The sequence below is a fragment of the Lucilia sericata genome, unplaced genomic scaffold (genome assembly GCF_015586225.1).
Source record: "Lucilia sericata isolate MDLA Ls3-8-SP2 unplaced genomic scaffold, ASM1558622v1 Contig000244F_arrow, whole genome shotgun sequence".
NCBI classification, from domain to species: Eukaryota; Metazoa; Arthropoda; class Insecta; order Diptera; family Calliphoridae; genus Lucilia; species Lucilia sericata.
In genome coordinates this window covers 253,564-281,476 of record NW_023994270.1, presented here as the reverse complement: position 1 = coordinate 281,476, position 27,913 = coordinate 253,564, and the positions used below count along the sequence as shown (strand labels likewise).

The 27,913-nt window shown below is 29.8% G+C and overlaps 7 protein-coding genes across 13 annotated transcripts in view; 4 read left to right on the top strand and 3 right to left on the bottom strand.

The window, feature by feature from the left end:
• LOC119602600 (putative glutamate synthase [NADPH]) overlaps positions 1–1,077 on the top strand; it is a 58,763-nt gene extending 57,686 nt beyond the window's left edge. For all 4 annotated transcript variants that reach the window (XM_037954195.1, XM_037954197.1, XM_037954194.1 and 1 more), the window contains 3 exons: positions 35–352; positions 413–753; positions 818–1,077. In XM_037954195.1, coding sequence (XP_037810123.1) covers positions 35–352; positions 413–753; positions 818–960 — 802 coding nt within the window. In that variant the 3' untranslated portion in view covers positions 961–1,077. The remainder of the gene's footprint in view (positions 1–34; positions 353–412; positions 754–817) is intronic.
• A 4,119-nt stretch (positions 1,078–5,196) lies between these two features.
• On the top strand, positions 5,197–7,095 carry LOC119602594. Its single transcript, XM_037954185.1, has 2 exons — positions 5,197–5,636; positions 6,527–7,095. The coding sequence occupies exons 1-2, from the start codon at positions 5,271–5,273 to the stop codon at positions 7,082–7,084; spliced, it is 924 nt and encodes a 307-aa protein (XP_037810113.1). The 5' UTR covers positions 5,197–5,270; the 3' UTR covers positions 7,085–7,095.
• Positions 5,614–7,736, bottom strand: LOC119602593 (putative nuclease HARBI1). 2 transcript variants are annotated; one of them, XM_037954184.1, is made up of 3 exons: positions 7,422–7,736; positions 6,229–6,469; positions 5,614–6,162 (listed from the first exon to the last, which is right to left on the bottom strand). In XM_037954184.1, the coding sequence occupies exons 1-3, from the start codon at positions 7,662–7,664 to the stop codon at positions 5,663–5,665; spliced, it is 984 nt and encodes a 327-aa protein (XP_037810112.1). In that variant the 5' UTR covers positions 7,665–7,736; the 3' UTR covers positions 5,614–5,662. The 2 variants fall into 2 exon arrangements, with proteins under 2 accessions (XP_037810112.1, XP_037810111.1); XM_037954183.1 differs by having other exon boundaries at positions 5,614–6,469.
• Positions 7,737–7,832: 96 nt separating this feature from the next.
• On the bottom strand, positions 7,833–9,705 carry LOC119602596 (brain protein I3). Its single transcript, XM_037954188.1, has 3 exons — positions 9,686–9,705; positions 8,479–8,793; positions 7,833–8,395 (listed from the first exon to the last, which is right to left on the bottom strand). Exons 2-3 carry the CDS (start codon positions 8,546–8,548, stop codon positions 8,013–8,015), a joined length of 453 nt encoding a protein of 150 aa, XP_037810116.1. The 5' UTR covers positions 8,549–8,793; positions 9,686–9,705; the 3' UTR covers positions 7,833–8,012.
• Positions 9,706–10,240: 535 nt separating this feature from the next.
• LOC119602597 (tax1-binding protein 3 homolog) lies at positions 10,241–11,707 on the top strand. The gene is made up of 3 exons (XM_037954189.1): positions 10,241–10,412; positions 10,485–10,613; positions 10,675–11,707. The coding sequence occupies exons 1-3, from the start codon at positions 10,359–10,361 to the stop codon at positions 10,861–10,863; spliced, it is 372 nt and encodes a 123-aa protein (XP_037810117.1). The 5' UTR covers positions 10,241–10,358; the 3' UTR covers positions 10,864–11,707.
• A 416-nt stretch (positions 11,708–12,123) lies between these two features.
• LOC119602595 (translocon-associated protein subunit beta) lies at positions 12,124–13,590 on the bottom strand. The gene is made up of 3 exons (XM_037954187.1): positions 13,411–13,590; positions 12,834–13,209; positions 12,124–12,766 (listed from the first exon to the last, which is right to left on the bottom strand). Exons 2-3 carry the CDS (start codon positions 13,206–13,208, stop codon positions 12,569–12,571), a joined length of 573 nt encoding a protein of 190 aa, XP_037810115.1. The 5' UTR covers position 13,209; positions 13,411–13,590; the 3' UTR covers positions 12,124–12,568.
• Positions 13,591–17,257: 3,667 nt separating this feature from the next.
• Positions 17,258–27,913, top strand: part of LOC119602613 (mucin-5AC) — a 69,376-nt gene continuing 58,720 nt past the window's right edge. For 2 of the 3 annotated variants that reach the window (XM_037954220.1, XM_037954219.1), the window contains exon 1: positions 17,258–18,149. The gene's annotated coding sequence lies outside the window, so the exon portion shown is untranslated. The remainder of the gene's footprint in view (positions 18,150–27,913) is intronic. The other variant, XM_037954222.1, reaches the window with a different exon arrangement.

Here is a 27,913-nt window from a genome sequence, read left to right as displayed (position 1 = left end):
CTTAAAATTGTTTTTAAAATTAATTCCTTGACAGATATGATGCTGTCTTGATTACCACTGGTTCCACCTGGCCACGTGATTTACCACTGGCCAATCGTGACCTCAAGGGTATACACTTCGCCATGGAGTTCTTGGAAGCTCAACAAAAGAAACAATTGGGCGGTAAGAAGGATATAATCTCTGCTGAGGGAAAAGATGTTATAATTATTGGTGGTGGCGATACCGGCTGTGATTGTATAGCCACTTCATTGCGCCAAGGTGCCAAGAGTATTACAACATTTGAAATTCTACCCGAACCACCCAAGAGCAGAGCCAATGATAATCCCTGGCCACAATGGCCCAAAGTATTCCGGTAATTTACGAATAAAATTAAAATGTAAGTTGTATTGTTGCTAATTTTTTTAATTTCTAGTGTTGACTATGGCCACGAAGAGGTGCGCGTCAAATGGGGCAATGATCCCAGACAATATTGTACTACAACCAAAGAATTCATTGGTGAGAATGGTCATATCAAGGCGGTTAAAACCGTTGAAGTGGAATGGACTAAAACAGCCAATGGCGGCTGGAGCATGAAAGAAGTGCCCGGCTCAGAAAAACATTTCAATGCTGATCTTATTCTATTGGCAATGGGCTTTTTGGGACCCGAAAAGACGGTGCCCAATGAATTGTCTTTGGAATTAGATCCCAGAGGCAATATTAAGGCCGTCAATGGTCATTATGGTACCTCGAATCCTAAAGTATTTGCAGCTGGAGGTAATTAGAGTTGTAATTAAAAAAGAGAAAATAATTTATTGATTTATGTTTCTAATATAAACAGATTGTCGCCGTGGCCAATCATTGGTGGTGTGGGCCATTACCGAAGGTCGCCAGGCAGCTCGTCAAGTGGACTCTTATCTTACCGGCCGTCCTAGTGGTCTTCCAGGGCCTGGTGGTGTTGTAGATCCCACTAAAAATGCTTAAATTTATTAGTTCATTAACCTTTTAAGATTTTTTTATTTACTTGCTATTTTTTGTGGTAAAGTCTTGAATAAATATTAAATTTAATTGTATTTGTTTCCATTATTAAACCTAAATTACTTTACTTTCATTAAAAAGAAAATGAAAGTAAATTACAACAAAAATACATACACACAGCTTTAAATTGTTTTTTTTTTAACGAAAACCAAAAGACTTTACTTTATAATTAACAAAAAAAAAAAAAAGAGAAAAAATTACTCATATTTTAGTTTTATTTATTTATTACATACATATAAAACTAAAATTATATTAATTATAACTTAGTAAGCTTCAAATTCGAAAAAAAAAGTAAATAAAAATTATTATTAATTACATTTATCTTAAACATAATTAGAATTTGCATCTTAGACTTATTTTAATTAACAACAAAATTTAAAAAAAAATGCTTAAAGAAAATATGTTATTAAATATTATATTTACATAATTATTATTATTATAAATATTATATTGTATTATTGCAAAATAAAATAAAAAAATTACACATTTAATGGTCAATTAGCTGCACTTTATATATCTGAAAATATTATTCAAATGATTAAATATTATTTTTAAAATGAATAATTTAAATTTACTTAAAAAACAGATTCTGACTAAATGGTATATGGTTTTAGCAACTGACATGTTAAATGAATTCACTTTAATTTCTGGCGAATGAGATTGAAAAGAAAACTTTAATTTCGCTTGTTAAAAGTAGAAGCTCAATGAGAAGTAAAACTGACAAAATAAAGCCAAGTTCTGGCATTATATTAATTGAAATATTTATATGGAATTCCATTTCCCAAATTTCTTATTAATTCCAAAGAAGAATTCAAAGAATAAAAATCTAGATCTTATGTTCGTTCCTAAGTACATAAGTCTTTATATTTAGAATTATAATTAAGATTCTTCGACATAAAATTATTACAGCGTTTTCTATAAATTAAATACTAAACCGATTTTAAAATAATAAGAAATTTTCTATATGGAGATAGTAGGATTTTTTATTTAAATCATAAATCATATCTGGAACATTGTCAGCCAAAATGTCCAAAATTTAAAATTAAGATAAATATTTTCTAAATACAAATATAAGACCAACTAGAATATATAATTAAACACATAAAGTCGGTCCTCGGAGTATTTTCCAAATTTAAAACAAAGCTTAAAAGCAAATTCAAAACAAGTTTGTTCAACGCCTATAATGATCAATTGTAGAAAAACTGGTCGATTTTAAGCCTAAAAGTATGCTAATTTACTTTAAAAAGTGTGGTAAAAATCTTTTAAAAATTAAAAAAAATGGAATATAAATGAAAAAAATTTAAATTTACAATTTGAATAACGTGTCAAAATCGCTGAAAACTCTATGCCCTTTACAATTTACTCAAAACTACTGATATAAATAAACCAACTCCTAAAAAATACCTTGTTTTTTTGGCAAAAATAAAACTCTACTATAATAAAAAAATTTTAAAAGAAATGAAAAACTTTATAAGACAATAACTAGAAATTAAACTATTGTAAAATTATTTATAATTTAAAAATAAATAAAACAAATGTTAATTGGTATGCTGATCACTTGGAAAACAGAAAAAAAATCATTTATAATTATAATTTTTGAAATTTTACTGAAATCATCCATAAAACCATTAATATATGTAATTCAAAAATTAAATAAAGGTTTTAAAAAAATATAAACAAAAATAAATGTAAAATACGAATTTTAAATTAAACATACAGACATACATACATACATACATACATATAAACAAGATTACCTACTTAACCACTTGCATATGTGTAATAAAAACCTTAACATATTTTAAGGGTTAAGGTTGTTTCAGTATTTCAATTTAATAATTTTTATTACACATCTTATTTTTCTGTCCTTTCTATTATTTTTAGGGGACATTTATTATTTTATTAATATAATAATTTTCTTTTGATTCTCTTTGTTTTTTGTCCTTAAGTATATTTTATTTACTTTTCAAATTCCTAAGTATATATACAATATCAAATAAAATATTAACTCAATTTATTACTAAAAATATGTATACATATATTCTTAAATAATACATTGCTAAAAAAACAGCAAGAATTATTAACTGAGTTTCAAGTTAAAAAAAATCAAATATACAAAAAACTTACAAAAATATTAATAAAATGTATTTATGTGTTAACTTTTAAAAACAAAAGTTGTTTTAATTTAAAATAAAAGAAAATTTAATTCAAACTCAACCTTTATGAAATTTGGTGCGATAGGCAAAAAACAATATAATTTTTTCATATGGATATTTCCGAAATGTCGGTTATTGTTTAACAGATTGATATACTGCCGGTTAAAATTATTTTTGTATATGAACTGTGAATTTATCGTTAGGATAAAACATAATCAGACTTTGAGAAATTGGGGATTAAAGTGATTGTAAGTTCAAAATAAAACCGATTTTAATTTTGGTTTAAGTTCTTTTCTAGCTTTTAATTAGTGGTGCAAAGTTTAACTTTGGGAAATTTTTCATTTTCAAGCTAAAACGAATCCTATATACCTTTCAACATGATATTAAAAAAAATATCAGAAAGTCCCCTTTTATAGAATTCCATGCAATCAGGGTGCTGCGTAGGTGCAAAAACCAAAAAGTACATCATAAAACGAAAAAGTACTAAAAATCCTTTATGTTTCTTGGTTCAATAAATACCCTTTGTATTATAATAAAGTACCAAAAAGTCCCCATTTATATATTTTCAATTATTCCAGGGTCTACATGCTTTATTTCATGTTTCTGGGTTCAGTATTATGGAATACTAGCTTAGGAATACCTAATACATAGTTTCCGCAATATACGAATTTTTGTATTTAATTCCCAGCAAAAAATAATTGATGTCATACTTTACAAACGACATCTTAATCACATCTATAAATGCGATTGCATATTTTTCGCTTCTATGAACCAAATTTTTCCTTACAAATAAAAACCGAGTTAAAAGTGAGGAAAGAGATGTTGAAAAGTCACTACAAATAACATATTCGAAGTACATCAAATTTTGGTGAAAAAACCAATGAAATTTACATAAGCGTGTCATTGAAAGAATGTGGTTTATTTTTGACATCCAAATATCGGATTTTTACTGCATCTATGAATAAGATTGTTTCCCAGATAAATGTAAAAATTCTTCGTCCAAAATTTAAAGATACTAGCTCCAATTGTTTCCCAGATAAACGAGTATTTAATTCATATGGGACGTGCCAAGCCACACTTGCGATACTGATGAAAATCATAATCTTCGGCGATTTTTGCGCATATGTACATTTTTGTGAAGAACTGCACATTAGATGAAGCGCAGTGATGTATTTCGGAACAGGACATAACTTTCGAAGTCTTCCGGAAGTCTGGTTAAGGGATAACGGTTCGACAAGTTTATTAAATTTTAACTTTATGAGCAAAGTATTGAAACGATGGATACGGAGGAGTAGGCATAAATAAAATCTCAACGAATTGTTGTGATTGTATGTATCACGATATCTACATTGAACCTTCTAAATAATTTTAACACTGGGACACTTGGAGAGGATTATGAATTCTTTATAGATAACAATAATAATACATGTACTTCTGGAGACACAAAAATAAATTGTAAACCTATTTTCCCCCTTTCAATATATGTATGTAAAAACAAACCTCAGCAACATACATAGATACCTAATAAGTATAAAAACCAGGATCCAAAGGGATAATATGTATTGGGGCCCTAACAGAGCTCTGGAGGTGCATCCGGCGATTTTCCAAAGGAAATCCAAGATTCGGATTCGATCTACTATTTATATATATATGTTTATATATTATTTGGTACTCACCAGTATATATGTATTATTTTCAAATAATTCAAGATGCATCAAAAATTAAGATGAACAATTTCTGAATAAATTCATTCAGCTCTATTCATACTTTTCGGTGTTTATTTAAAACACAACGAAAGTGTCATCGCTAAATGTAATCGCCAATGTATCATATCTAATTACTTACTTAAGGCCCAAATAGACTACACAAGCGGCTTGACAAACATACCAATATTTTACGTTTGCGCAAGCCTGTTGTGTAGTGTATGAGGGTGTTTTCGTGTTTGTACAAATGATTTCATTTGTTTGTACAAAAATTAAAAAAATTTGATTTTTACACAAACATTTTGAATGTTTGTCAAGCCGTTTGCGTAGTCTATAGTCAAATTGTTTAATTAATAAAAAAATTTTATAATATAAACATTTAATTTTGTGATAAAAAATGGAAGAAAAAGAATTTTTAATAGAATTTATTGATGTTTACAAGTCTTTACCATCATTATGGAAAGTGAAATCCAAAGACTATAGCAATAGAATGATAAAAAATAGAGATTATAATGTTTTAGTTGAAAAACTAAAGGAAAAATATCCTGATGCTACTAAAGAAATGGCAGTAAAAAAGATAAACGTCATGCGTACATCATATCGTCGTGAATTAAAGAAACAAAGAGCAAGTCTAAAATCTGGTGCTGGCGCAGACGACGAATATGTGCCAACTCTTTGGTACTTTGATCATCTCTCGTTTCTTAATGATCAGGAAGAGTTCATTACAGGACGAACTACAATGGAAGATGAAATAGAAAGCGGGGTAAGAAAAAATAATCAACATTTAGGTTATTTAAAAATTTTATTTTGCCATGAAACTGCACCATTAGTATTAAAATAAGTAGAAAAAGTTTCTCTTATATATTTTGCATTATTTGTTGCATTTTTGGAAGTTGAAGCTTTTAGATTTTGAAGATTTGGGCCATTGTGCCAATCAGCATATTCCATCGCTCCCGTTTCTACTATTTCGGAGTCAAAACCACCTTCGAAGTAGGTTTGTTCATATTCCCTTCTTAAAAAATTGTGCAAGTAACAACAAGCTAGAACAATTGATGTAGTTTTTTCAGGAGATAGATTTATAGTTTGTAAAAGTATTCTGAAACGGGATGCTAAAATACCGAAAGCATTTTCCACTAGTCTTCTTGCCCGCGAAAGTCGGTAATTGAAAATGATTTCTTCTTTTTTGAGCGTATTGTGGCTAAATGGCTTTAAAATGTTTTCGGATAAGGGGAAAGCATCATCCGCCACAAATACAAACGGCATTTTTTCATCACATCCTGGAAGAGGTTCTGGATTTGGAATTTTTAAATCATTATCCTTTAATTTTGTATAAAATTTTGTTTCGGCAAACACACCTCCATCCGATGCCCTCCCATTTGTTCCAACATCCACCATCAAAAATTCATAATTTGCATTGACAACTGCCATTAAGATAATTGAAAAAGACTTTTTATAATTGAAGTAGAACGATCCGCTTCCTGGTGGTTGACGAATGTTGACGTGTTTACCGTCAATTGCTCCTATGCAATTCGGAAAGTTCCACAAGTGATAGAAATCGGACGCTTCTTTCTTCCACTCGTTTGGTGTTTGTGGCAACTGGAATAAATAATAAGTGTGTGTGAAAAACTAAATAATTTCTACAATTTTTTACAGGAATTTGACATTCCATCAAAAAGGAGAAAGACTTGTCCAGAAGACAATTTAATAAAGTTAGCGTGCGAGAAATTAAGCAATAGCAACTGTCAGCAAAAAGAAAATGACTCTTTGGCGAAATCGTGGAATGCTCAGTACCAAGAAATTAATGACAATCAAAAAATATTTGCAAGGAAAATAATTTCGGATGTTTTATTTCACGGTTGCCTAGGAAAGCTGGAGCTAAATGATACTATAAAAATCCAAAATATTTTAAATAAGAAAAGCGACAGTTTAGATACATCAGTACCCAGAAACGTAATAAAAGTTCCAACACCGTTTAGTAATGGGTCTTCTACAAGTAGTTTTAGAGCAGTAACACCTCGAAATAGTGGTTCTTCAATATATGGCAATAAAAAACCAACTCCAAAAAAAAATGTAGTATATTTCATACAAAAGGAAACTGCTGATAACACAACAAATGACGGTTTTTTTGTAGAGGATGAAAGTTCACCAAATTGCTATGAAGAAAGCAGCATTCAAAACTACTTCTCAAGTTTCGAAGAAAGTGATGAATGAAATTTAATGTACACGCGTAATTGATGTCATATTCGTTTTTCGAAGTAGTTATTGTACTTTTTAAAAATAAAATAAATTATTTATGTTTGTAAACGAGAACTTCTGATTCTTTATCACTTTTTGTGTGGGATGTCATGGGATGTAATGTAAAAGTATATGTTTACCCACTATCATAAAATGTGTCGTAAACTTGTAATGGCAAATAAAATATTTGAAATCGACCTTCATAAAATTTACAAGGTTTGTAATCATATATTATAAGTAGCATTACAGGTCTACGACCAATATTTTTATGTGCTACCAACGGAAGGATGGCTATAACAATTTAAGCCTTTACCTTTATATAATCTTTTAATTCGCTTATTATAGCTTCACACGTTTCGATTACAATTTCTGAAATCGTTTGAGGTGCAATTGCTGTTAAGAATTTTAAATCCTGGAAATTATTGCCGCTAGCCAAAAATCGTAGTGTTAATGCAAGTCGATGATGTGGTGGTATTGCATCTCGCATTAACGTATCCTTTTTTGTAATGCGATGTATAATTTTCTCCAATAAGTTGTCAAATGTTGACTTGCTCATTCTAACATAATTTTTAAAATCATTCTCAGCGGTAAATTCCAATTCTTTTAGGAGTTTTGTTTGCCCTAATAGTGGTCGTTTGATATGATAAGTGGGAAAATGTACTTCTACTTAGAGTATATAGCATTTTTATGTTTTTTACCCAATAATTATTTAAGTTTTACCAAATGCAATAAAATATAAAACTTATATTAAATACGTTCATTACAATAATATTAAAAAATAATAATTATTAAAGGCTTTTAGAAAGCCTATCAACACATAGACATCTTTGCAGTTACACGCCTACTATTAAAGCTTGTGTAAATATTTAATCAGCTAACCATCCACCCATTTTTCCATTCGTATTTAAAATTCTGTACCACAATTGGAACAACGTTTATTCTTCATAGCTAAACAGCACAAAATGCCCACAGGAAAGAATAAAATTGCACAAAACAAACCAATGCAAGGATACGAATCTTCCAAAATACCAATACGACAAGCTGGACAACCACCAATTACAATGATTTCACGTGGCACTGTTGCAGCTGGCTGTATGACAACATTCACTGGAGTAGTTTCAAATGCACCATATGATGGTACCTGCTGAAAGCCAACATGGGCAGGTTGTGGAGGTGCACTAGGAGTTCCGTGTATTGGCACATTTTGAGCATAAGCCTGTGTTTGTGGCGGTACATATGGTGTTGATGTTTGGGTAACACCAACATTTGGATTGGGATATTTAAAGTCTTTATATGCAATGAAACAAATAATGTAAATATGTACTAAGTATGTCTTCGGTGTTAATTATTTAGACAATTAATTTACTTACCAACTTGAGGTGCCTCAGTGGGGGCAAACATAGCTTCTTCATAAGATGGTGGCTGAACTTCTTTAGACATTACTTTGTTGATATTCTTCTATTTCTTATCAATTTATCTTTTCGTTTTATGACTCAATTTATTTTGTATTAATAAATTAATCGAATCTATTTATTTTTTGATGTTTTTCTTTTAAGTTGTTTTTGCTTTGTATAACAGTTTACTAAATGCACGTAGTGATGACAATTTATATCGTTCACAATTGGAGATGACACTGATGGATACACTTACAAAAATGTTTCTAAAACAAAGTTCGATCTACGTAACTGATTTAAAGTTTATCCCAAGGCGAATTCACATTAGGTGGTGGCAGTTTTGCAACAACAATATTTTACATGTATATTATTACATGTAAATATTTTTAAAAAATAGAGATAGACATTAAAATTTGTGAAGAAAAAATATACTGAATTGAAAAATGTTTGTTTCAAACGAAAAATTCTATTCCGGCAGATTAATTTGCAAAAGTAATTTTTAATATTTTGTAAAAAATAAACATAAAAAAGTACATATTCATGAACAAATTTTATTATGAATGAATGAATCTTTGTTGCGAATGGATAATTCTACTCCGGCGGAGGCCATAACGTAGCCGGCCGGGTATGGGGTTTATTATATAAAGCGTTCCGGATCAGACTTTTTTTAGTTAATCACGTTATCTACATAGTGTAAATAAAACACAATATTGTTTAATTTGTTAGCATTTAATAGATTTCAAAATTAATCCATAACGTAGTAAGCTGCCGCTGGCCGGTTAAATTCTTCACAGGCGAATAAAAGGTCCAAATACATACAATACTTTACGACGAACTGCGACTGACAGCTACGCAACATAAAAATGTGATGCCCAATCGTTGCGTTGATAAAGTATTAAAGTATAGTTAAATATTTTTTAATAATATAAAAAATATTAAATATAAAAAATATTTTATATAAAAATGGTGTTTTTCACACACACACATACACAAATCACAATTAAACACAACAAAAAAGACAGACAATTATTTTCACAGTTTTGTTTTTGTTCTCATTTTTTCTTTCTTTTTTCCTTTTCTTACGTCAAAGTTAAATATTTTTCAACTTTTGTACTTCGTGAAGAAGTTGGACGTATTGATTGTGACCGCAAAAACAAATTATCAGCCGATTGAATAACACCACCTTATGTGAATTTGCCTTTGAGTATGCATGCGAATAAATTCTCATTTGTTTGCGAAATTTACAGAGACTTTTGACATTTAAAAAAGTCTAAAATCAGCTTTTGTTTGATTTTGAAATTGTTTGGTGAGAAGTGGTATATAAAACACAGCTAAAAAAATCATATTGAAATCGTTTTGTGCGAAAGAGAAACAGTTTTGTGCTCGTGACACCTCTGTGTACCCTACGGTTTTTTGCTCATATCTCCGTTATTTATGGACGGATTTTGCTGATTTAAAATTTTAAATAGATTTGGATCCCGAAGATATCTGGGGTCTTCAGAAAATTTATTTTGGCTTATCGATTCCGCTATCTATAAGGATCCAGAATATATATAATTTATAGAGTAGAAAAATTATATTATAGAGAAAAATACATAAAATAGTATTCATGAATACAAAAATGTCCTCGATAATCCGAATGTGTCCAAACTTAACCATATGTGATGAATTGTCGAAGTTGCACTGTAGATGAAAACTTAGCCGACTTACAGTCGATTTTAAGCCGGCGCCGACATTTTTTAATGCCAGCCGAAGTCGACGTTAATATTTGTCGGCGCAGGGCTCTGCAAACTAGTGCGACTAATTTTGTAAAAATTTCTCTTTAAAATTAAAATAAATTAATAAAATCCCTAAAAATGGCTAAAATGGCATTTCAACACCAGGCCGGCACGGCCATGGAGTGTTTGAGTGTAAGTAGTAATCACTAATTACATGGGTGGAGTTAATCGCATATAAATTATGATTTCCAAACATTTTTTTAGATTCCTATAACACTGCACAAGGAAAAGGATTATGACCAGGAAGGCAGAGAGATCTTAAAATGTGGTTTCAAGATTGGTGGTGGCATTGATCAGGATTATAAGAAAAGTCCACAGGGATATACAGATTATGTAGGTTCTTACTTTATTTTTAACTTGTACATAATTTATTAGCTATAATGTATATTTCAAGGGTATTTATGTTACTGAGGTACATGATGGTAGTCCTGCTGCCCGTGCCGGTTTACGCATACACGATAAGATTTTACAATGTAATGGCTATGATTTTACCATGGTCACTCATAAAAAAGCTGTCAGTTATATACGAAAGCATCCGGTATTGAATATGTTGGTGGCACGTAAGGGTGTCACCTCCACATAAGTTTTTTTTACCATAAGTGTAGCGCCAGTTGAATTTTACTCAAAAACCTCTTGTCTACCTATTAAATACAAATTAAGCAATTGTTATCGTCTGCATAATCATATACCTACACTACTCTACACAAAACTCACGAAGCTCTCTTCATCTTTAACCACCTAAAAACTCGGCAACTTTACTGTATTTCTAATAGGTGTAGATGGACTCAATGCCATTGGAAAAACTCAATGCAAGTGAAAAATCCTGTTTTTACCATTAAGGGCTTGAGTCCGTTCTACACTGTGCTTAAATTAGACATCCAAATATATATAACTTTCCAGCAATGACTTAAGAAAGTCGTTCAAAAGTAATTAGTATTTGTATTAATAATGGATGTTGTTATAATTTAAGCAAACTTTGAAGATCTCTTTTTTTCTTAATCTAATAATGATAATTATTTTATAAACTTATTAAAACTATTTAAATATTTTTCTAATTTCTCAATTGTCGTTCCAAGCCAATATAAATATTTAATCCGTGGACAAATTAATGCTATAAGTCTATGCTTATAAACAATTTTATAATAAATTATTAAAGAAACAATATGTATTAATTAAATGTACATTAGAAAAAGTAACACGCATTTATATTTAAAACAAAATCACCACAAAACCTTTATACTGTTTTTATATGCACCACAACTTGTAGTACAGAGTAGCTATTCATTCATACTTATTTATACAGTTATTTTTTTAATTAAAATTTCCCATTTTTTTATACTAAAACATAGATGTTTTTATTAAAATATCTAAAGAAAAATAGTATTTTATGTGATAGAAAAGCAGCTAACAAAAAATTAAATATGTTTATTTTAAGCATAGAAAACAATTCTATAAAAAATACATTCTTATTTTATTCATGTATTAACATTTATTATTTTTAAGAAGATTTATTTTTTATTTGTTAACAATAATAATTTGTATTTTTTATTATTTAATAAAAGAAAACCAAACGTTTCTTATTTTGCAATAGTTCAAAGAGTGTTTTATTTGGAAAAGGAGATTATATACATATGAGCAGATCTTTTTGAGTTACTGTATTAAGAGAAAATATGTAACCATAAATTAGGTTGAAGTTTTCAATACCTTGTAAGTAATGGACTCAATAGAAAGTTGAAAAAAAAGAAGTCACTGGTATTTATTTTTGTTTATATGTATATGGAATTTTTATAATTTTTAATAATCTTAGACATTTTAGCAGATGCTTAAATAAAACACAGAAATATTTATTTTTTAATTTTTTTATTAGAAAAAAAATCTCATTTTGTTTGACAAACAACGCACATTAAATAAATTATGTTGAAATATCAATGATAGTTATTCTTCTGTTATCAACTTAGAAAGTGCGTTTTAAGATGAGGATTTATTTAACAATTATTATTCTTTTTTTAACATAGATCATTATTTAAGTTATAAATCGAAAGACGACGCATCCTTCCTTCAGCTTTTCTAATAAATCTAAAACGATTTTTTCATGCTAAAACTAAAAAAAAACTTTCCTTTCTTGTGACAAGATGAAAGAATTTCCTAAAAAAAAATGATGCACTGTGTTCTTCACGTATGTAGCAGGAAAAATGGAAGCAAAATCGTAAAAGGGAGGGAATTTTAGTAAAATTTTTGAATGTATAAAAAATTATGTTCCTAAAATCTTAAAAAATAGCATGATTAACTTAATGCTTTTTGTTTTTGCCATAACGTTCGTATTTGCTCTTGGATGAGTGCCACAAAGCCAAAGGAATGGCCAAAGAAGGAAGGGTCATGATGGCGAAAGCGACCCAATCGAAGAAGTGGGAAGAGAAACGCTTGTTGAATTCGCTCAAGTTGACAATACCACCCTCACCAGGTTCAGAGCTAATGGCCAATTGCAACTGAAAACAAAAAACGTAAACAAATAGGTGAAAAAGGAAAATCTATAATTTATTATAATTATATTACCTTTTCAGCTTCTTCTACTGGTTTGTAGGATACTTCGGCAGCAGTGAAATTGAAATAACCATGAGACTTGGGACGTACAACCAAGACATGGGTGTAGTTGGCCTGAGGAGCAATACGTTCGACGGTAGCAGTGGGTTGACCTCCAACAATTTCAAAAGCTTCGGGATGGAAACCATTGTCAACCAACTTAATGTTGGTGGCAGCACCGTTGCCTACATTGAAAATAGTGTAACGTACCAACAGGTCGCTCTTCTCAACCAAGTATTTGTTTAAGATCTGTTTGGAAACCAACAAACGGGCAGAGGTTTCTTCATCAGACAAGCAGACATTGACAGCGGCCAACAAGGCGCAGGCAATTAATAGCGATTTGAACATGCTGCAATAAAAACAAAACGTAATAAGCTTAATTTTATCAAAGTGAAAAACTGATGACAATAGAGATGCCGCAAGTTTTGTTGACGTGGAGAGCGATTGACAGACTTTCTTTTTAACGGTTTATTTTTTCAATCAACTTGTGTTTTGTTTTATAATTGCATTTTCTAAGTAGTTTTTATTGTTACTTTTATTTATCACTTACATTTATGTTAAAAATTATTTAATATTTTTAGGAAATTAAAGGAAATCAGTCTTGATTGTATGCACTTTTTACTTCACTGCCGCTCTTCAATACAACGTTTCACTTTTCAATGGGAACGATGAAGTGTTGTGACGTGTAAACTTCGTTTAAAAATGTCATTTGTCGTGTAAACAAACACATAAACGAAAGCTGCTTGTTTTTTCAACACATCGTGGTTAACAATTAGAAAAACACAACTCTGAAAGGTAATATAGTGCTCATTAGTTGATAAAACCGTTGACAGTTTACTGCTTTAGTGTTATGGCAGTTCTGAGCAGGAACTTTTGGCAACAGATATAACCTTCCGGCGTATGTGATAATATCCTTTTAAGAAATCACATTCAATTTATTCTGGTGTTCAAAAATTTATCATATTTTTTTTTTAAAGAATTCTGAGAAGGTAATGAAGTTTAAAAGAATGTTTTCCATCTAAATGTCACACAAAAGAACATTTTTAACGAATAATTTTCACTATAACAGTACCACAGGAACTTCTGGTAACAGATATAACCTTCCAGCGTATGTGATAATATCCTTCTAAAAATGACATTGAATTTTACTGGGGTTCCTAAATTCAAATTTTATCTGTAACACCAAAGAACATTTGATAATATCCTTCAATGAAATGACATTGAATTTTTTCTGGAGTTCCAAAATTCATAATTTTATCTGAAAACAATTCTGAGAAGGTAATAAAGTTTTAAATGTAATAATACCAATGAACATTTTTGGCGAATATTTTTTAGAATAACAATACCACAGGACAACAGAATTTTAAAAACGTCGAAACTCAAAGACGAAAGTATAATTTTATAAAGAAATATGCAATCATATTTTCGGCTTATCATGTCAAAGATTTTAACGTTCTAAAAGCCCAATAAACATCGATTCAAACCTGTGAATATTTCTGAAAATTTTCTTAACTAAATAATGTATTTGCCAAATTGTTTTCAAATTTGAAAGTTTAGCCTTTGAAATAAACATGAAAATTTCCAAAAACGTTTAAAAAAATATAATGTGTGATATTTATAAAATTTTCAAAGTTTTGTTTTAATTGAACTTAGAAAAGTTTCTTTCAAAAAATAAATTATTTTAGAAAAATAAAAACAGAACATTTTTTCTACACAAGGGAGCGAAAAAACGTTAAATATAGGAGAAATAAATGTATGAATGTTTTATTTTCAGGTGATGTAAAAAAATATATGAATTTTGCAATAGTTAGCATTATAATTAGGGTTTGAAATATGTATGAAAATAATAATAAAGAATACTTGAAATACGTTTGAAAATTTTTTTAGTTTCAAGCTTACCTCTAGCCTTTTTTTAAATTTGAAATACATTTGAAAAATACGTTTGATTTCTAGCTGCCTTTTTGTTTGAGAAGGCCATAATTTTCCATTTGAAAACAAAAATTTTCAAATTTGTTCTCAAAGGCTATGTATGAAATTTGAATAGGTTTTCAAATACATATTTACATCATTTCAAAGGTTTTTGCTTATTGGGAGAACATTGTTTATTTATTAAGAATTAATATTTTAGAATTACATTAGTTGTGTTTTGTTGCTAACGTTCAAAGGCAATTTCATATAAATTTAAAATTTATAAACGTTAGGAGTTAACGTGTAAAATTATACAAGTTAATTTTAACGTCGATAAAAGTGCTACCAATTCAAAAATAAAAATACAAATATTAATGTGTTTATGTCAAACAATAAAAAAATATTTTAAAATAAAATTTAAATCAAAAAAAATATCAAATAAAAAACCTTTTTTAAGAAAATGTAAATAATTTCAAGATTTAGCAGATTTCTTCTGTGGAGTGATGCCAAGTCAGGTAATGTTCGTTTTGTTGCTAACTTTAAGCGTTAACACTCATTGATAGCAACAAAACACAACTATTGTACATAATATGTATGTATGTATGTATATCAAGCAGCCTAGGGTTTCATTCTAAAAATTAAAACTATACCTACTTGATATTTAAATTTTTTTATTAAGAAAACTATTTCAGTTATATAAAGATTAAAACACTACATATTTTATAAAACTATATACACCGATTTCTACTGTTGCTCATGGATACAGAATTGTTTTCTCTTTTATTGCAATATTGAAAAATTAAGATTTTTTAAAAAGTACCCTAAGGGTAAAAATTCCCCTGGATTTGGTTAGTTAGGGAAACAATCCAGTAGTTTGAAAATTATTACTTTTAACGTGTTTAATTTTTGAGACGTTTCAAATGTTTTTTTTTTTTTTTTTTTTTGTTAAAAACACTTTTTCATATCTTGGAAAATAGCAGAAACCCCAATACCACAACCATAGCCTTTGCCTCCTCGCCCAGTATATCCAGTTTTGACGCGTCCGTTGCTGCTCCCCTTACCGCACAACACATCACAACAACTAATGAATTTTTTAAGAAACTAGGTGAACTAAAATTCAACGAACTCATAGACCAGACCAAAAATTCGATTTCAGATTTACCAATATAAAATGCATACTAAGATGATCTTTGCTATTTATGAAAATTGTAATAATCCCAAGGAACCAACCAATTGATGACCATTCGAAATGAAATGATATTAATTCAAATCCAAACACATTTCCTCATTTCTTCTAAAATCATTTTGACATTCTTGATAATACAGACGCAAGTTCATCAAGTGATCGGAAGGAATACTTTAGTTTTATCTTCTTTTATAAATGATTCATATAATCTGATCTAAAGTCGCTTTAGGCCCACAATATTTTGCCAAACGACATCTATGTATATAAGACGACAACCTAGCCAGATTATGTCCTCTAAGTGCGTGACATTCTCTACAGTGCGATAAATTTGTGTAAAAGTCGGCTTAACAATTGTTTCTTGTAAGTATTCGGCCATCATAGTGTTTGGAGATAACAAGAGCTTCACTGAAAGGCACACCAGATAGGCATCATACGCTTTGGGTTAATGGTAGTGATTCTGCTGAGATCAATGGTATAATAATAAGTATGTATCCTTGTGATAACCCCTGGATACGGCAATCAGAGTCCGTCCATTGCCTCTAGGTGATAATATACCATGTCACCACTAACCGACCACCACACCCTAGGGTGACTCGTTATTTCAATATTGGCATGTCCTCCTAGGGAGGTATACAATTGCCACTCTCTTGTGGGCATTCTTCCACGAGACCATCATGATGCCTCCTCTTTCTTTTTAGAGACAAATAATTAATTATTTAACATGTAATGTACTTACAGTTTTTAATCTTCTAGATCACACAAACAGGCCAAATCTATAAATACTATTAGTAAAATACTAAAAATACTTTTATACTCTTCAATAAACAATTAATGTTAATTCCAAATTATATATGTATATTTTATAATTTTTTAAAAAGAATTCAAAAAATTTCCAAATTTAACACGTTCTACGTTTGTTACAAACTCAAAATGTATGTAAAATGCAGAAGATAATAAAAGAAGAATTTGCAAAAATTGCTGCGAAAACATGCAACTACGCGCAAAAAATTGCACAATTTTTTCTTCAAACAGATTCTGTTTGATGTCCCATTTAAAATAGATTTGTTTGACGACTTAGGAAACTCTGGTTTGTCAAACACCAATGTATTTTTCGTATTATCTCGTGTTTGTAGCAAACACTTATTTGTTTGAAGTGCTACCAGAAAAAAACTTGAAGTGCTACAATTTACAAATGTATCATTGACAATATTTCATAATCTGGCAATCTTTTCCACAGAAATGTCAAACAACTTGCCGCCATGTTTACGAAACAGAGACAACAAATGTTACACGTAAGAAAAGAATAAAGACAACTATATAACGCGGAAGCAGAGTTGTTAAAATATTGTCTAACAAAAAATTAATTACAAATTTCTACTATTTGACATTAATTAATTTACAAAACAGACAATTCAAGTAAATAAATTATTCTATTCGAATAAAAAAACAATAATATTGTTTATATTTAGTGTTATATTTGTGGATTTATTTGCGAGTGCGAACAGATAAATGCAACACTGAGTTTTGTTGTAAATGTATTGGGGTTAAAAAGAAATCGCAGTTGAGTTTTATTCGTCGGAGAAAATTCACGTACGTATTCGCTGTGACGGTGTGAATTTTTTTCATTTTTTATAATTATTTTGTTTAAACAATAATAAACAAAGTTTGTTGTTTTATTACCAAACAAAGCGGTATAAAAACAAACATTTACTACTAAAACACCACTTTTCGAAAAAAAAGAATCACACAAAAAATTTGTTCGATAAAAAAAAGATAGAAAAATTTCAATTTTTTGTCTTACAAAAAAAAAGTGCAAAAAAATTTTAGTATATCGTGTAACAGTGTGAGTGTGTGTGAGTGAGTGAGAAAAAAGAAGTGAAAAAAGGGCAACAAAAAATAAAGAAATTGGAAAAAAGAAAGGAAAAAAAGAAATCATAATCAAAAATAATAATTTAAATTGAAAAAAAGTGTTAAACAAAACAAAAAATATACAAAACAGAAAAAACGCATAACAAATTTGTAGTGAGAATTAAATTATTGTAACCAGCAAGAACGGGGTTAATATTTTTACAACAACAAAGCATTGAATTGATTGAACCTGTTTAATTGGTCACAAAAACAATTGTTTGTGACGACGACAGCAAATAACTACAAGCGGATTTTTATCTTCAAAATACATTTTTTATTTAAACAGGGTAAGTTTTATCATCTATCATTGTTTTACAATAAATATTTTGATAAAATCATATTTTTAAAATAAACTTTTAAAATCATTTCCATGTCACGGTTTTTCCCAAAAGCATAAAAGTTATTGAAATTTTTGTAAATTTTCATTCATTTTATAGACAGACGACATCCAACCAACCCCTCCTTCTTTAGATTTTTTTGGGCTTTTTAATTTTTCGCTTTTTTTTGCATTTGTACTCATTTAATGTCGTGTTTTGAACCGGTCTATTTGAACTGCGCTGTTTCGTCGTTCATACTCGCGTACACAAGTACACGTTTGGCGCTTTCTGTTTTATTAATTCCCTTTTTTTTTTGCTTTCTGTTGGTGTGTTTTGTTTTTATTTCGTTCTTTTTCCAATTTAACGTTTTTTTGTCTGTGCCCCATTATGATTCTCTCTCTTTCTATGTGTTTGTAGTTGTTGTGTTTGGCAGTTAACGTCAAAGTATTTTGACGTTTAATTTTTTCTTTTCGTTTGTGTTTGATTTACAAAAGCATTTTAATTAAAAATTACAAAAAAGAAGAGTTTATGAATTGAAAGCTTCTTTAAAGCAAAATCGGGAACATTTAGATAAAATTATTAAAGTTTGAATAAATTTAGATTGATAATAATTATAGGAGGCATTCGTGCTTGGTTTAAAGGTGAAAAGTTAATTTGCTTTTTATTAAACAAATTTTTAGATTATTTTAATATAAAATTGAGTTAACTAATTTAATTAATTATTACAATATTTGGTGATATTTTTAAATTTTTAGGAACTCATTGCTTTCATTTAAGAATCCAGCTCTACCACGTTATGTACCTATACCTACAGTTTATCTTTTCAAATTGCCATGAAAAAATAAAATGCTGTTTTTTTACTGTTCTATAAATTGGAATTCAGTTTTGTCAGGATATGGTTGGTGGATTACTTGCCAGAAAAGTTTCTTATAATCTTATCACTTTTACTGCCATATTATTTGCAGTTTATATCTTGGAATTGAACACTTGCCATGCAATGCAGTTATATTATCGAAATACATATTTGAATTGATAATGTTAACTCAGAATCTGATGAGAGGACTTCTTGTTCGGATCAATGATATCTTGCAAGAAAGGCTACGGCTTAGAATATGTTACATTATTTCATACATCTGCAGGAACTAAACACATGCAATGAAATATAGAAATACAGTTTTGGTTTGAAGTTCAGTTATGATGTCCTATATCATTTGAAATTGACTACCAATTTGAAGAAATCCTACCAAATCCAATTGAAGAAGTTCAGTTTTGTCATGATTTGAAAAGAGGATTTCTGTCAACAAACGATTTTATTATATTCTAAAAAGTTTATTTACATCTTGGAATTGAACCAATGCCTTGAAATCGTGAAATAAAATTTTAAGTTTTCCTAAGATCTGTCCATGAATACTATCATATCTACACAGTTTATATATTGTAACAGATCACGTGCAATGGAAAGGTAAAAACAAGATTTTTCAAATAAATGATTATTTCAAAGATTATTTTCCACGGTTCTAATTTAAATGAACTACAGAATCATGAATTTCATCATAAACTCTTTTAGTTCTTCAAAAAATATATTGTCATGTCAACGTTTGTCTACTTATCGATATTAATTTGGCAATATAAATGATAAATAACATTAGTATCACACTATATAATGCTTTTTTAAGCACTACATTGCTGGATATCAGCCCAACTTAGGTAAATGGCATTAACAAAATACTGAAAAAATACTCTATAGATAAGTAGATAAAGTATTACAATCACAACATTATTTAATTTTGTCGGCAATCTTTAGGTTTGAAACTATTGTACACTAATGCTAGATTATTGTTGTTGTAACAGGTTGGCTGCAACTGGATGTTCTTCCCTAGGGAAAAATACTTCCTGTTGATACAGCTGTTGCTGACTTGACAATCTTTGGGCGATTGAGAATCGGGTCGTTCCGGAGCGGAGATCCAATTGTCGTTGGAACGACTAATGTTAGGTGATTTATAATGCCTTTAACACGACCACTCTACAACAAAGAAAAACCAGTGGAGAACATTAGTTCTGCTTTATTAGAGATATTGCTGCTACCATGGTCCTTTCTTTTACATGCCTTAATGGACTTTTAAAGGCTGATATGTTTAAGTCCCATTCTTTAAATTCTATATCCAAATAGACATGTACATAATTCGATTTATGAACAGTTGCAGTTAGCAGCTCTTTAGTTAGCATTTAGTTTTTTATTATAGTTGTGTTTTGTTGCTAACGTTCAAAGGCAATTTCATATAAATTTAAAATTTATAAACGTTAGGAGTTAACGTGTAAAATTATACAAGTTAATTTTAACGTCGATAAAAGTGCTACCAATTCAAAAATAAAAATACAAATATTAATGTGTTTATGTCAAACAATAAAAAAATATTTTAAAATAAAATTTAAATCAAAAAAAATATCAAATAAAAAAACCTTTTTTAAGAAAATGTAAATAATTTCAAGATTTAGCAGATTTCTTCTGTGGAGTGATGCCAAGTCAGGTAATGTTCGTTTTGTTGCTAACTTTAAGCGTTAACACTCATTGATAGCAACAAAACACAACTTATGAATAAAACCCTTACTTTATTTGTTAAACCATTTTATTATCTCATTAATTGACTAAGATAATCTCTCAATGTTCCTGCTACGTGGAACGGGGTCAACCAATATCTAAATTGAAAAAGGAAGAAAATTAGTTTGACATTTTTTCAATTAAATGTTCATTTGTATACAATTCAAATAAAAATTGTTTTTTTTTTCTAATAAAATTGTTAAAATAATGTTGATGAAGTAGTAAATTCCCTTAAGCCTTTGTGACAATGGAAAAAGTAATCATACAAAAGAGCAACCATTACATTTATTAAAATTGTGATTGGAGGGGTGATTAATATTGGCTGTAGTATAATAATAATATTACAACCATATTAGTTTAAGATATGCAAACATATTAAAAAATATGTATATATAGTAGTACATACATAGTACATTATTTGTTTGGCTTGTTTTGTTGATAATTAAATATTCTTTAAAAAACACATTTAAATACCTTCATAACCTCGAAATTTCTAGAGCAGCATCGATATATTCAAACAAAAGTAGCAGCAGCAAAAAAAAAAAACCATGCTTGTTATTGTATGTGACCCCCCTTCTCTCCACTCTCCACTTAATAAAATTGTATGTACAGATGTATATACATAGATGTATAGAGTATAGTGTAGAGGTATGTAGCTACATACATACAAATGTATGTACATATTTATATTATATGTATAGTGTTTTTTGTATATAATCTTGTTGTATGTACTATTGCTGTTGTTGTTGCTGCTGTTATTTTCATTTTTACCAGTAAAAGATACCAACAATCAACCACTTACTCCTCTCCTTTCCTCTGGTCTATACTTTGGACACGACACATGCACACTCATACACTAATAAACAACAAACACACTCTTAAGTCGCATTCGCATAATTGTTGGTTGTAGTTTGATTTTTTTTCACTCGTTTAGTCATCTATATATTCATTGTTTTTGTTGCTGTTATTTTCTTCTTGTGTCTTTTTTTTTTTGTTTCAAACGTTTGAATTTATTGACCCCAACTCTTTTTTTCATATTTATTGTTTTTGATTTTTTTCTTTATTTAACTGTACTAATTTTTTTACGTTTTTTTATAATTAGTTTTATATTAAAATTGTATTAAAAACAATTATTGCTCTCTTTTCTATATGATCTTTTTTATGCATTTGAACTTGAAAATTACTTACGTGTATTTTTATTTCATTTCAAATAAAATTGTTGTGTTTATTTAGGTTATATTTATGAATTTTCTATACTATGTAGGTATCATAGTTAATTTTAATTTAATTTTGTTAAATTCTACACATTCTTCTTCTGTGAATTTTTTAATTTACATTTCTTTTTTACAAAAATATCATCAATTGTGCAGTTGTTTATTATTTGTTTATTTTCAAATTTATTTTTATTCCAATCATTAGTCTTCTTATCATTAATTTCTACAACTATGGTATTTAGTATATAAAGACAGAAGTTTAAAATAATATTTTCATTTGAGATTTTTACATATTATAAAAAATTTCTAAGATATATAGAATAGACCGATTTCAATCAAATCAATTGTGTACGTCCTTGCGACAAAAGTATTACCTTTATCTAATTTCATATTCAAAATAAAAACCTGTATTTTATTACAAGGTTTACATGGAAGGATGAAGGACAGACGAGTTTACGGGTGGAATTGACTTATTTGACTACAAAAATGATAATACACTCCCGTTTTGTTGTATTGTATTGTTGTATTGGGTATAGATTTTAGAACAAATCTTAACTTTCGTAGTTTAACGGGAACAGTATGTGCTGCAAGTGGGTATAATGAACCTTCCTTGCTAATGTATTATACAGGGGTGATTCTATAATTATAGATGTTTTTGTTCTTTGTCAGTTCCATATTATTTAAAATGTAATTATCAAATAATAGTTTATCGAATATTTACTTTAAGCCCCCCTCGGGGCATGTTTCTTGATGAAAGACTCTCATCTTGGTGTATTACAATCCCGGGGTAATGAGGTGCTACCAGTACCTCTAGTCTGCCGGGATTATAAAATAGGATTCGGCTAGTCCTTAGAATGATTTGACATGTGATCGAACCAGAGAACCACATAATCTGGTACTACAGATGGCCAGTTGCCCGCAGAACTTATGCTGACTGGTCAGTTGTTTGAGGTTCCTTCGGGATCCACGTAGTGGCTGTGGTTTAAGCAAAACTTCGCGGAAAGAGTAAGTTGCGGTTAAAAGACTGGTACACGGTATAAGGACGGTGCTATTGCAGAATGACAACAGATACCTCACAGAGGAGTGACTGTGGGACTAAGCGTTGGAAATGAGTTGGTGTTAATTGTATATGATATAGGATGAATACGGAGCTCATCCGCTCGTATATCTAGTGTGAGTCTGTCGTATGTTGTTCTCTTATGAGTGTGTCGGATAAATGAGAAGTGTGCAAGGTTGAATGGTGTTGGATGTAAGGTATATTATACAAGTGATACCATTGAATTTTCCTTCCTTGTTCAGGTAAACTCTGTTCATACCAGATTTACCACAGTGTGTCACTGTGATTAAGAACGAAGTCTCGGCTTGTTTGATGGATACGCTGTTGCCGACTCAACAGAGGCCATCCCATCTGCGAGGTTGTAAATGGGACTGATTTTTTGCATCTCGGAAGTTAAGAAACGGGGCTGCAATGGTCTAAGATTATATAGCTTAAGTACTTGAGCAAAGTGCACGTACACTAGACCGGAAATTCCATATACGTAAGTTGTCACCTGTGTGTAAGAAGTACAATGGGGCCTTGGTGAGTCGTTACAAAAGCTCACCTAGTGGTTAAAAGCCCACCGTGAAATAGTCCAACAAGGCAGGGGCACTTGACATTAATTTTACTTTATAGTGTGTCTGCTTTCACATATGTATCCCCACTTAGAAATAAACTTTACACCCCACTCCATTGCCTAAGATATGACTTAAACAGGTCATTGAATGTTCAATAGATCATACAATGATTAATAAATCTCTGCTCCTAAGGGCCGATAGCGGACTTTTTGAAGTTGTTGTATTATATATCTTACTGTCAATCTAACCTAAAGCCCATCTCTTCATTGTCGAGTCATTCAGGGTTGTTAACCCAATCTAAAATGTTAATATCTTCTAAATGCAACAAGAAGAATTGAGTCCAGGCAACACTGAGTTATTTTCATCTGTTTAGTGTAGATATTTAGACTTGTTCTGATATTTCTTTTATTAATACGATATTTTTGATAAAGTTTATTTATTAAACATCGATCAAATCTACATTATAGTAAATACCAGGGATGGTGTTTTTTTATTGCCATTCTATGACAAGCGATATTTTACGTTTTTGTTCGTACCAAGAAAAAAATTAACAACAAATTTTCAACACCGATTTAATGTAAAAGTTATTCATGACATTTCATCACTTTGTCTGCAATTTATACATTACATAAAATATGCAGACAGTGTACACACATGTATTTTTATATATACAAAAAACATTCCCTATTCGTTGTTACAAGCAAATTGTGTAATTTTAGTTTTCTTCAACTTTTTATTTTGTTTTTATACTTCTTACTGTGGCAATTATTGTGGCATTATTTAGATGCTGATTGTACTTACTATACACAAACAAAATATGCATTTAAAGACGGACAAATATTTCTTATTCTTTCTTTTATTGTCTTCTTCATTTTTTTTTCGTTTCATTTTATTTTATATTCATTTAATGCATCTGTTTGTTACGTTACTGTTGCATTATTTCCCAGTAGTTTTGGGAACTGGGCGAATCAAATGATCGTTTATAGTTTAAAAAGTTGAAGCTCTTCGATCAAAAATCTTTATATTGACTACATGGCACATTACCTAGCGATAGTAAAGTAGTGCAATTTTGACTTTACTTATTATTATTGTTGTTGTCATACAATGTTTCCATAAAAGAGTAATAAATATGAAATGAACTAAGAAAGCCCTTTTTTTAATGAAAGTTATTGCCTAAAAAGGAACATTGTCTATTCTATGAACTGCTGGGTTCCTAAGTGCAAGATTCTAAAAGTTTGTGTATATGTATGTATTTATTAGTTTTAGTTGTTGTTGTTGTTTTTGTATATTTGTTGTTTTTCTTTGTTTTATGGTTTGTTTCTACTCGATTAGTTTTTCGAGTGCACTTGCAAAATACAAAAATGCAAAAAATATTGAGCCAATGAATTTTTTATAATAAACGGATTGATGTCAATAATCTTTATTGTATATTTTGTTTTTGGTTTATTTTGTTTATTTTCTTTATGAGATTTTTTTTATTTTTTAATAAATAATAATCTGCAAAGTGCATTTCTTTAAAGCAAAACATAATTTTTGGTTTTAAATTATGTTTTTGTCATAAAAAATCAAAAGTTTCAAGTTTTTATCAACATGGATTACCTGCTAAGCAATTCTGCACGAACAAATTGTAAAAAGGACTATAAATTTTTTTTTAAATTTAGACAAATCTTACTAGAGTTAACTGATTTTTAGCGAGGATTTCTTTAAAATTATCTTTTAAAATGTAATTAGTTGGTATCCACTAATTTCTGATTAAAGATTACGTTTCTTGAGAAACTTACTAAAATAACCACCAGGTCAAAGTTTGTTAGTGTACATACAAATATTATTATATACATACATATACATACATATAATAGGTAAACATAATCTACAAAAACACATAACATTTACATATCCACTTCTAGATGACAAGTACAAAACGTACATAGATATTTTAACAGATAAATCAAATATACATATAATCATTTATATCTACAAGTTTGCATCCCAACATTTATCCGAGAGTACGAGTGCACAAGCTGTATTGCTGTTATTTGGCTTCAGATCTTTTTGCATTGAAACTATGCATATAAAGGAACTGAAATTGTTGTATCGCATTACAACACTAACTAAACTAAAGTGAATTTAACAAAAACATAACTAAAAACAAAATCCATATTGTACATAGATACATACAGCAACTAAGTACTAAAATTCATAGAACAACAACAATACTAGCAGCCAACTAAAACTAGTGGTACTAACTAAAAACAAACAAATGTTTAAAGACAGAAGAGCAGGAGAGGAAATGACTGAATGACAGACTGGTTGGTTGACAGAAACATACTTTCAATATACATACATATAGCTATATTGAAAATTTTTGGGTGTTTCACATATAGGTGAGTGTATCTAAAATCTAAAATGTTGCAAGAAGTTGATATTGAAACATATCGCCAGTGGGGTATGTTTGCATTAAAATTTCACATTTTGTTTTCGTAACAATTTTGTCAATATTATTTTCTGTTGTAGGTGTCATTAACGATATAAGTCACAAACAGATTTATAGGGAAAAGTATTTATAAAATTATAAAATATTCTATTAAAATTTCTTCTTAAATACTGTTAATGACAATTTACAACTGAATTTATTATTTCGTAAGGATAATTTGAAAGGACGGCAACTTTTCTCGTTTCATTGTGATTCAGTTGAATTTTTGCGAAAATTGGAATTATGCTGATTCTGGGAACATCGATAATTGTCATTTATTGCAAATAACTTTAGCCTTAGAAAACTTCATAGGAAATAATTACAGTTCATTCCTAGGACCATCATTTAGTGAAACGTTCTGACGTTTCTGTTAGGCGAAGTGTATTTCTAAGAGGCTTTTTTATATGAGCAGTTTTCACATTCTTATTAAATACGCGGAGCGCAGATCGGCTATTCGCGTGCTAGGATTAACAAACATGAAAGTTAATGCCCTGGTAGACGACCCTGACTTGATGGAAGTATTGTATTGATCATGTATGCAGATATGTGTAACAGGCATGGGGGGTCATAATTACACAAGGTAGTTCATTACATGGTCAATTACAATTACTTGTAATATGTAATTGAGCAATAACCAATTACAATTACTTGTTATTGTATTTGAAGTTTTGACAATTACTATTCCTTGTAATGTGTAATTGACCAATAACCAATTACAATTACTTGTAATTGTAATTGAAGTTTCCAGTTAAAATTGTAAATTAGGTATAAATAATTACAAATTACATGTAATTATAAGGAACAAATTTCAAAATTACAAGTAATTGTAATTGGCAAAACTTCAATTACAATAACAAGTAATTGTAAATGGTAAGTTTCAATTACATTTACTTCAAATGTAATTGTAATTGAAAATGTAGTCATTGCCCCGATTGTGACGCTGATTAGGTTAGGTTATCACAGGTAGTCGATTTCGGCTTTACTTGGCTCCATGTTGATCCCTTTGTAAAAATACCTGTAAGAAAAGAAAAGGAGAGATAGGGAAGAGTGCAAAAACAGAGACAGTAGCAAAGAGAAAGAGAGGATGGGAGTAAGATTGTTGAGAATGAGAAAATCCAGCCCAGCTGCCGTGGATAAATTTATGAAGATGTTCTAGTGATAACCGATATCAGCCTACTTAGCTGCGGTCTTTGGAGACCAAGAATATATTTAGACCTGTGTGAATCCATTTGTGACCACAGACTTCGAAGAGATATAATATCGGAACTTTCTCTCTAGGTACTGGAGTACAATAATCAACAATATACTGATTATTCGGTTACAGCCAGTTACACCCAATCTGGGCGCAGTTGTCATAGCCAATTAACTGGCTAGAAGGTTTAACTGGCTAGAAGGTTTAACGCTGTCCGAGAGTTTTATTACCTCGCCGTTTAAGCAAGGAAGAGGAAATAAAGGAATCTTGTATTTACTAGAGAGTGACGCTGAGTAAATATCCTTACAGAAATCTAAGTCATTCTCATTAGGAATTGCTGCAAACCCGTCCATAAAGGTCATTTTGCTCGAATGGTTTAATGGATTCTGCCATTTATCCGATCAGAACTATTTGGGAGCCATATCAGGGGTTAAAAAAAACAGTTCGTAATGCTAACAAAGGGAAATCCATGATGGCCTTAGAATACTATCAGCATTGTATATATAATGGACCATTTGAATTTTCAGATGCCTTTCATATTTTCGGTAATTCTGTGGGAATTCTGTGGAATGGAGGGTAAATCTGTACAAGTTGTGACTGTTAAACAGGATCAAGGTTTCTTGGCGTTACATTACTAGTTCC

Coding starts and splice junctions, on each gene's coding strand:
- LOC119602593 (XM_037954183.1), bottom strand. CDS start 7,664: ATGAGCAAGTCAACATTTGACAACTTATTGGAGAAAATTATACATCGC. Junction 6,470..7,421: donor AATTAAAAGATTATATAAAG/GTAAAGGCTTAA, acceptor TATTTATTCCAG/TTGCCACAAACACCAAACGA.
- LOC119602597 (XM_037954189.1), top strand. CDS start 10,359: ATGGCTAAAATGGCATTTCAACACCAGGCCGGCACGGCCATGGAGTGT. Junction 10,413..10,484: donor CGGCCATGGAGTGTTTGAGT/GTAAGTAGTAAT, acceptor ACATTTTTTTAG/ATTCCTATAACACTGCACAA. Junction 10,614..10,674: donor CACAGGGATATACAGATTAT/GTAGGTTCTTAC, acceptor GTATATTTCAAG/GGTATTTATGTTACTGAGGT.
- LOC119602595 (XM_037954187.1), bottom strand. CDS start 13,208: ATGTTCAAATCGCTATTAATTGCCTGCGCCTTGTTGGCCGCTGTCAAT. Junction 12,767..12,833: donor CAGTAGAAGAAGCTGAAAAG/GTAATATAATTA, acceptor TTTTGTTTTCAG/TTGCAATTGGCCATTAGCTC.
- LOC119602594 (XM_037954185.1), top strand. CDS start 5,271: ATGGAAGAAAAAGAATTTTTAATAGAATTTATTGATGTTTACAAGTCT. Junction 5,637..6,526: donor AAGATGAAATAGAAAGCGGG/GTAAGAAAAAAT, acceptor AATTTTTTACAG/GAATTTGACATTCCATCAAA.
- LOC119602596 (XM_037954188.1), bottom strand. CDS start 8,548: ATGTCTAAAGAAGTTCAGCCACCATCTTATGAAGAAGCTATGTTTGCC. Junction 8,396..8,478: donor CACTGAGGCACCTCAAGTTG/GTAAGTAAATTA, acceptor TTGCATATAAAG/ACTTTAAATATCCCAATCCA.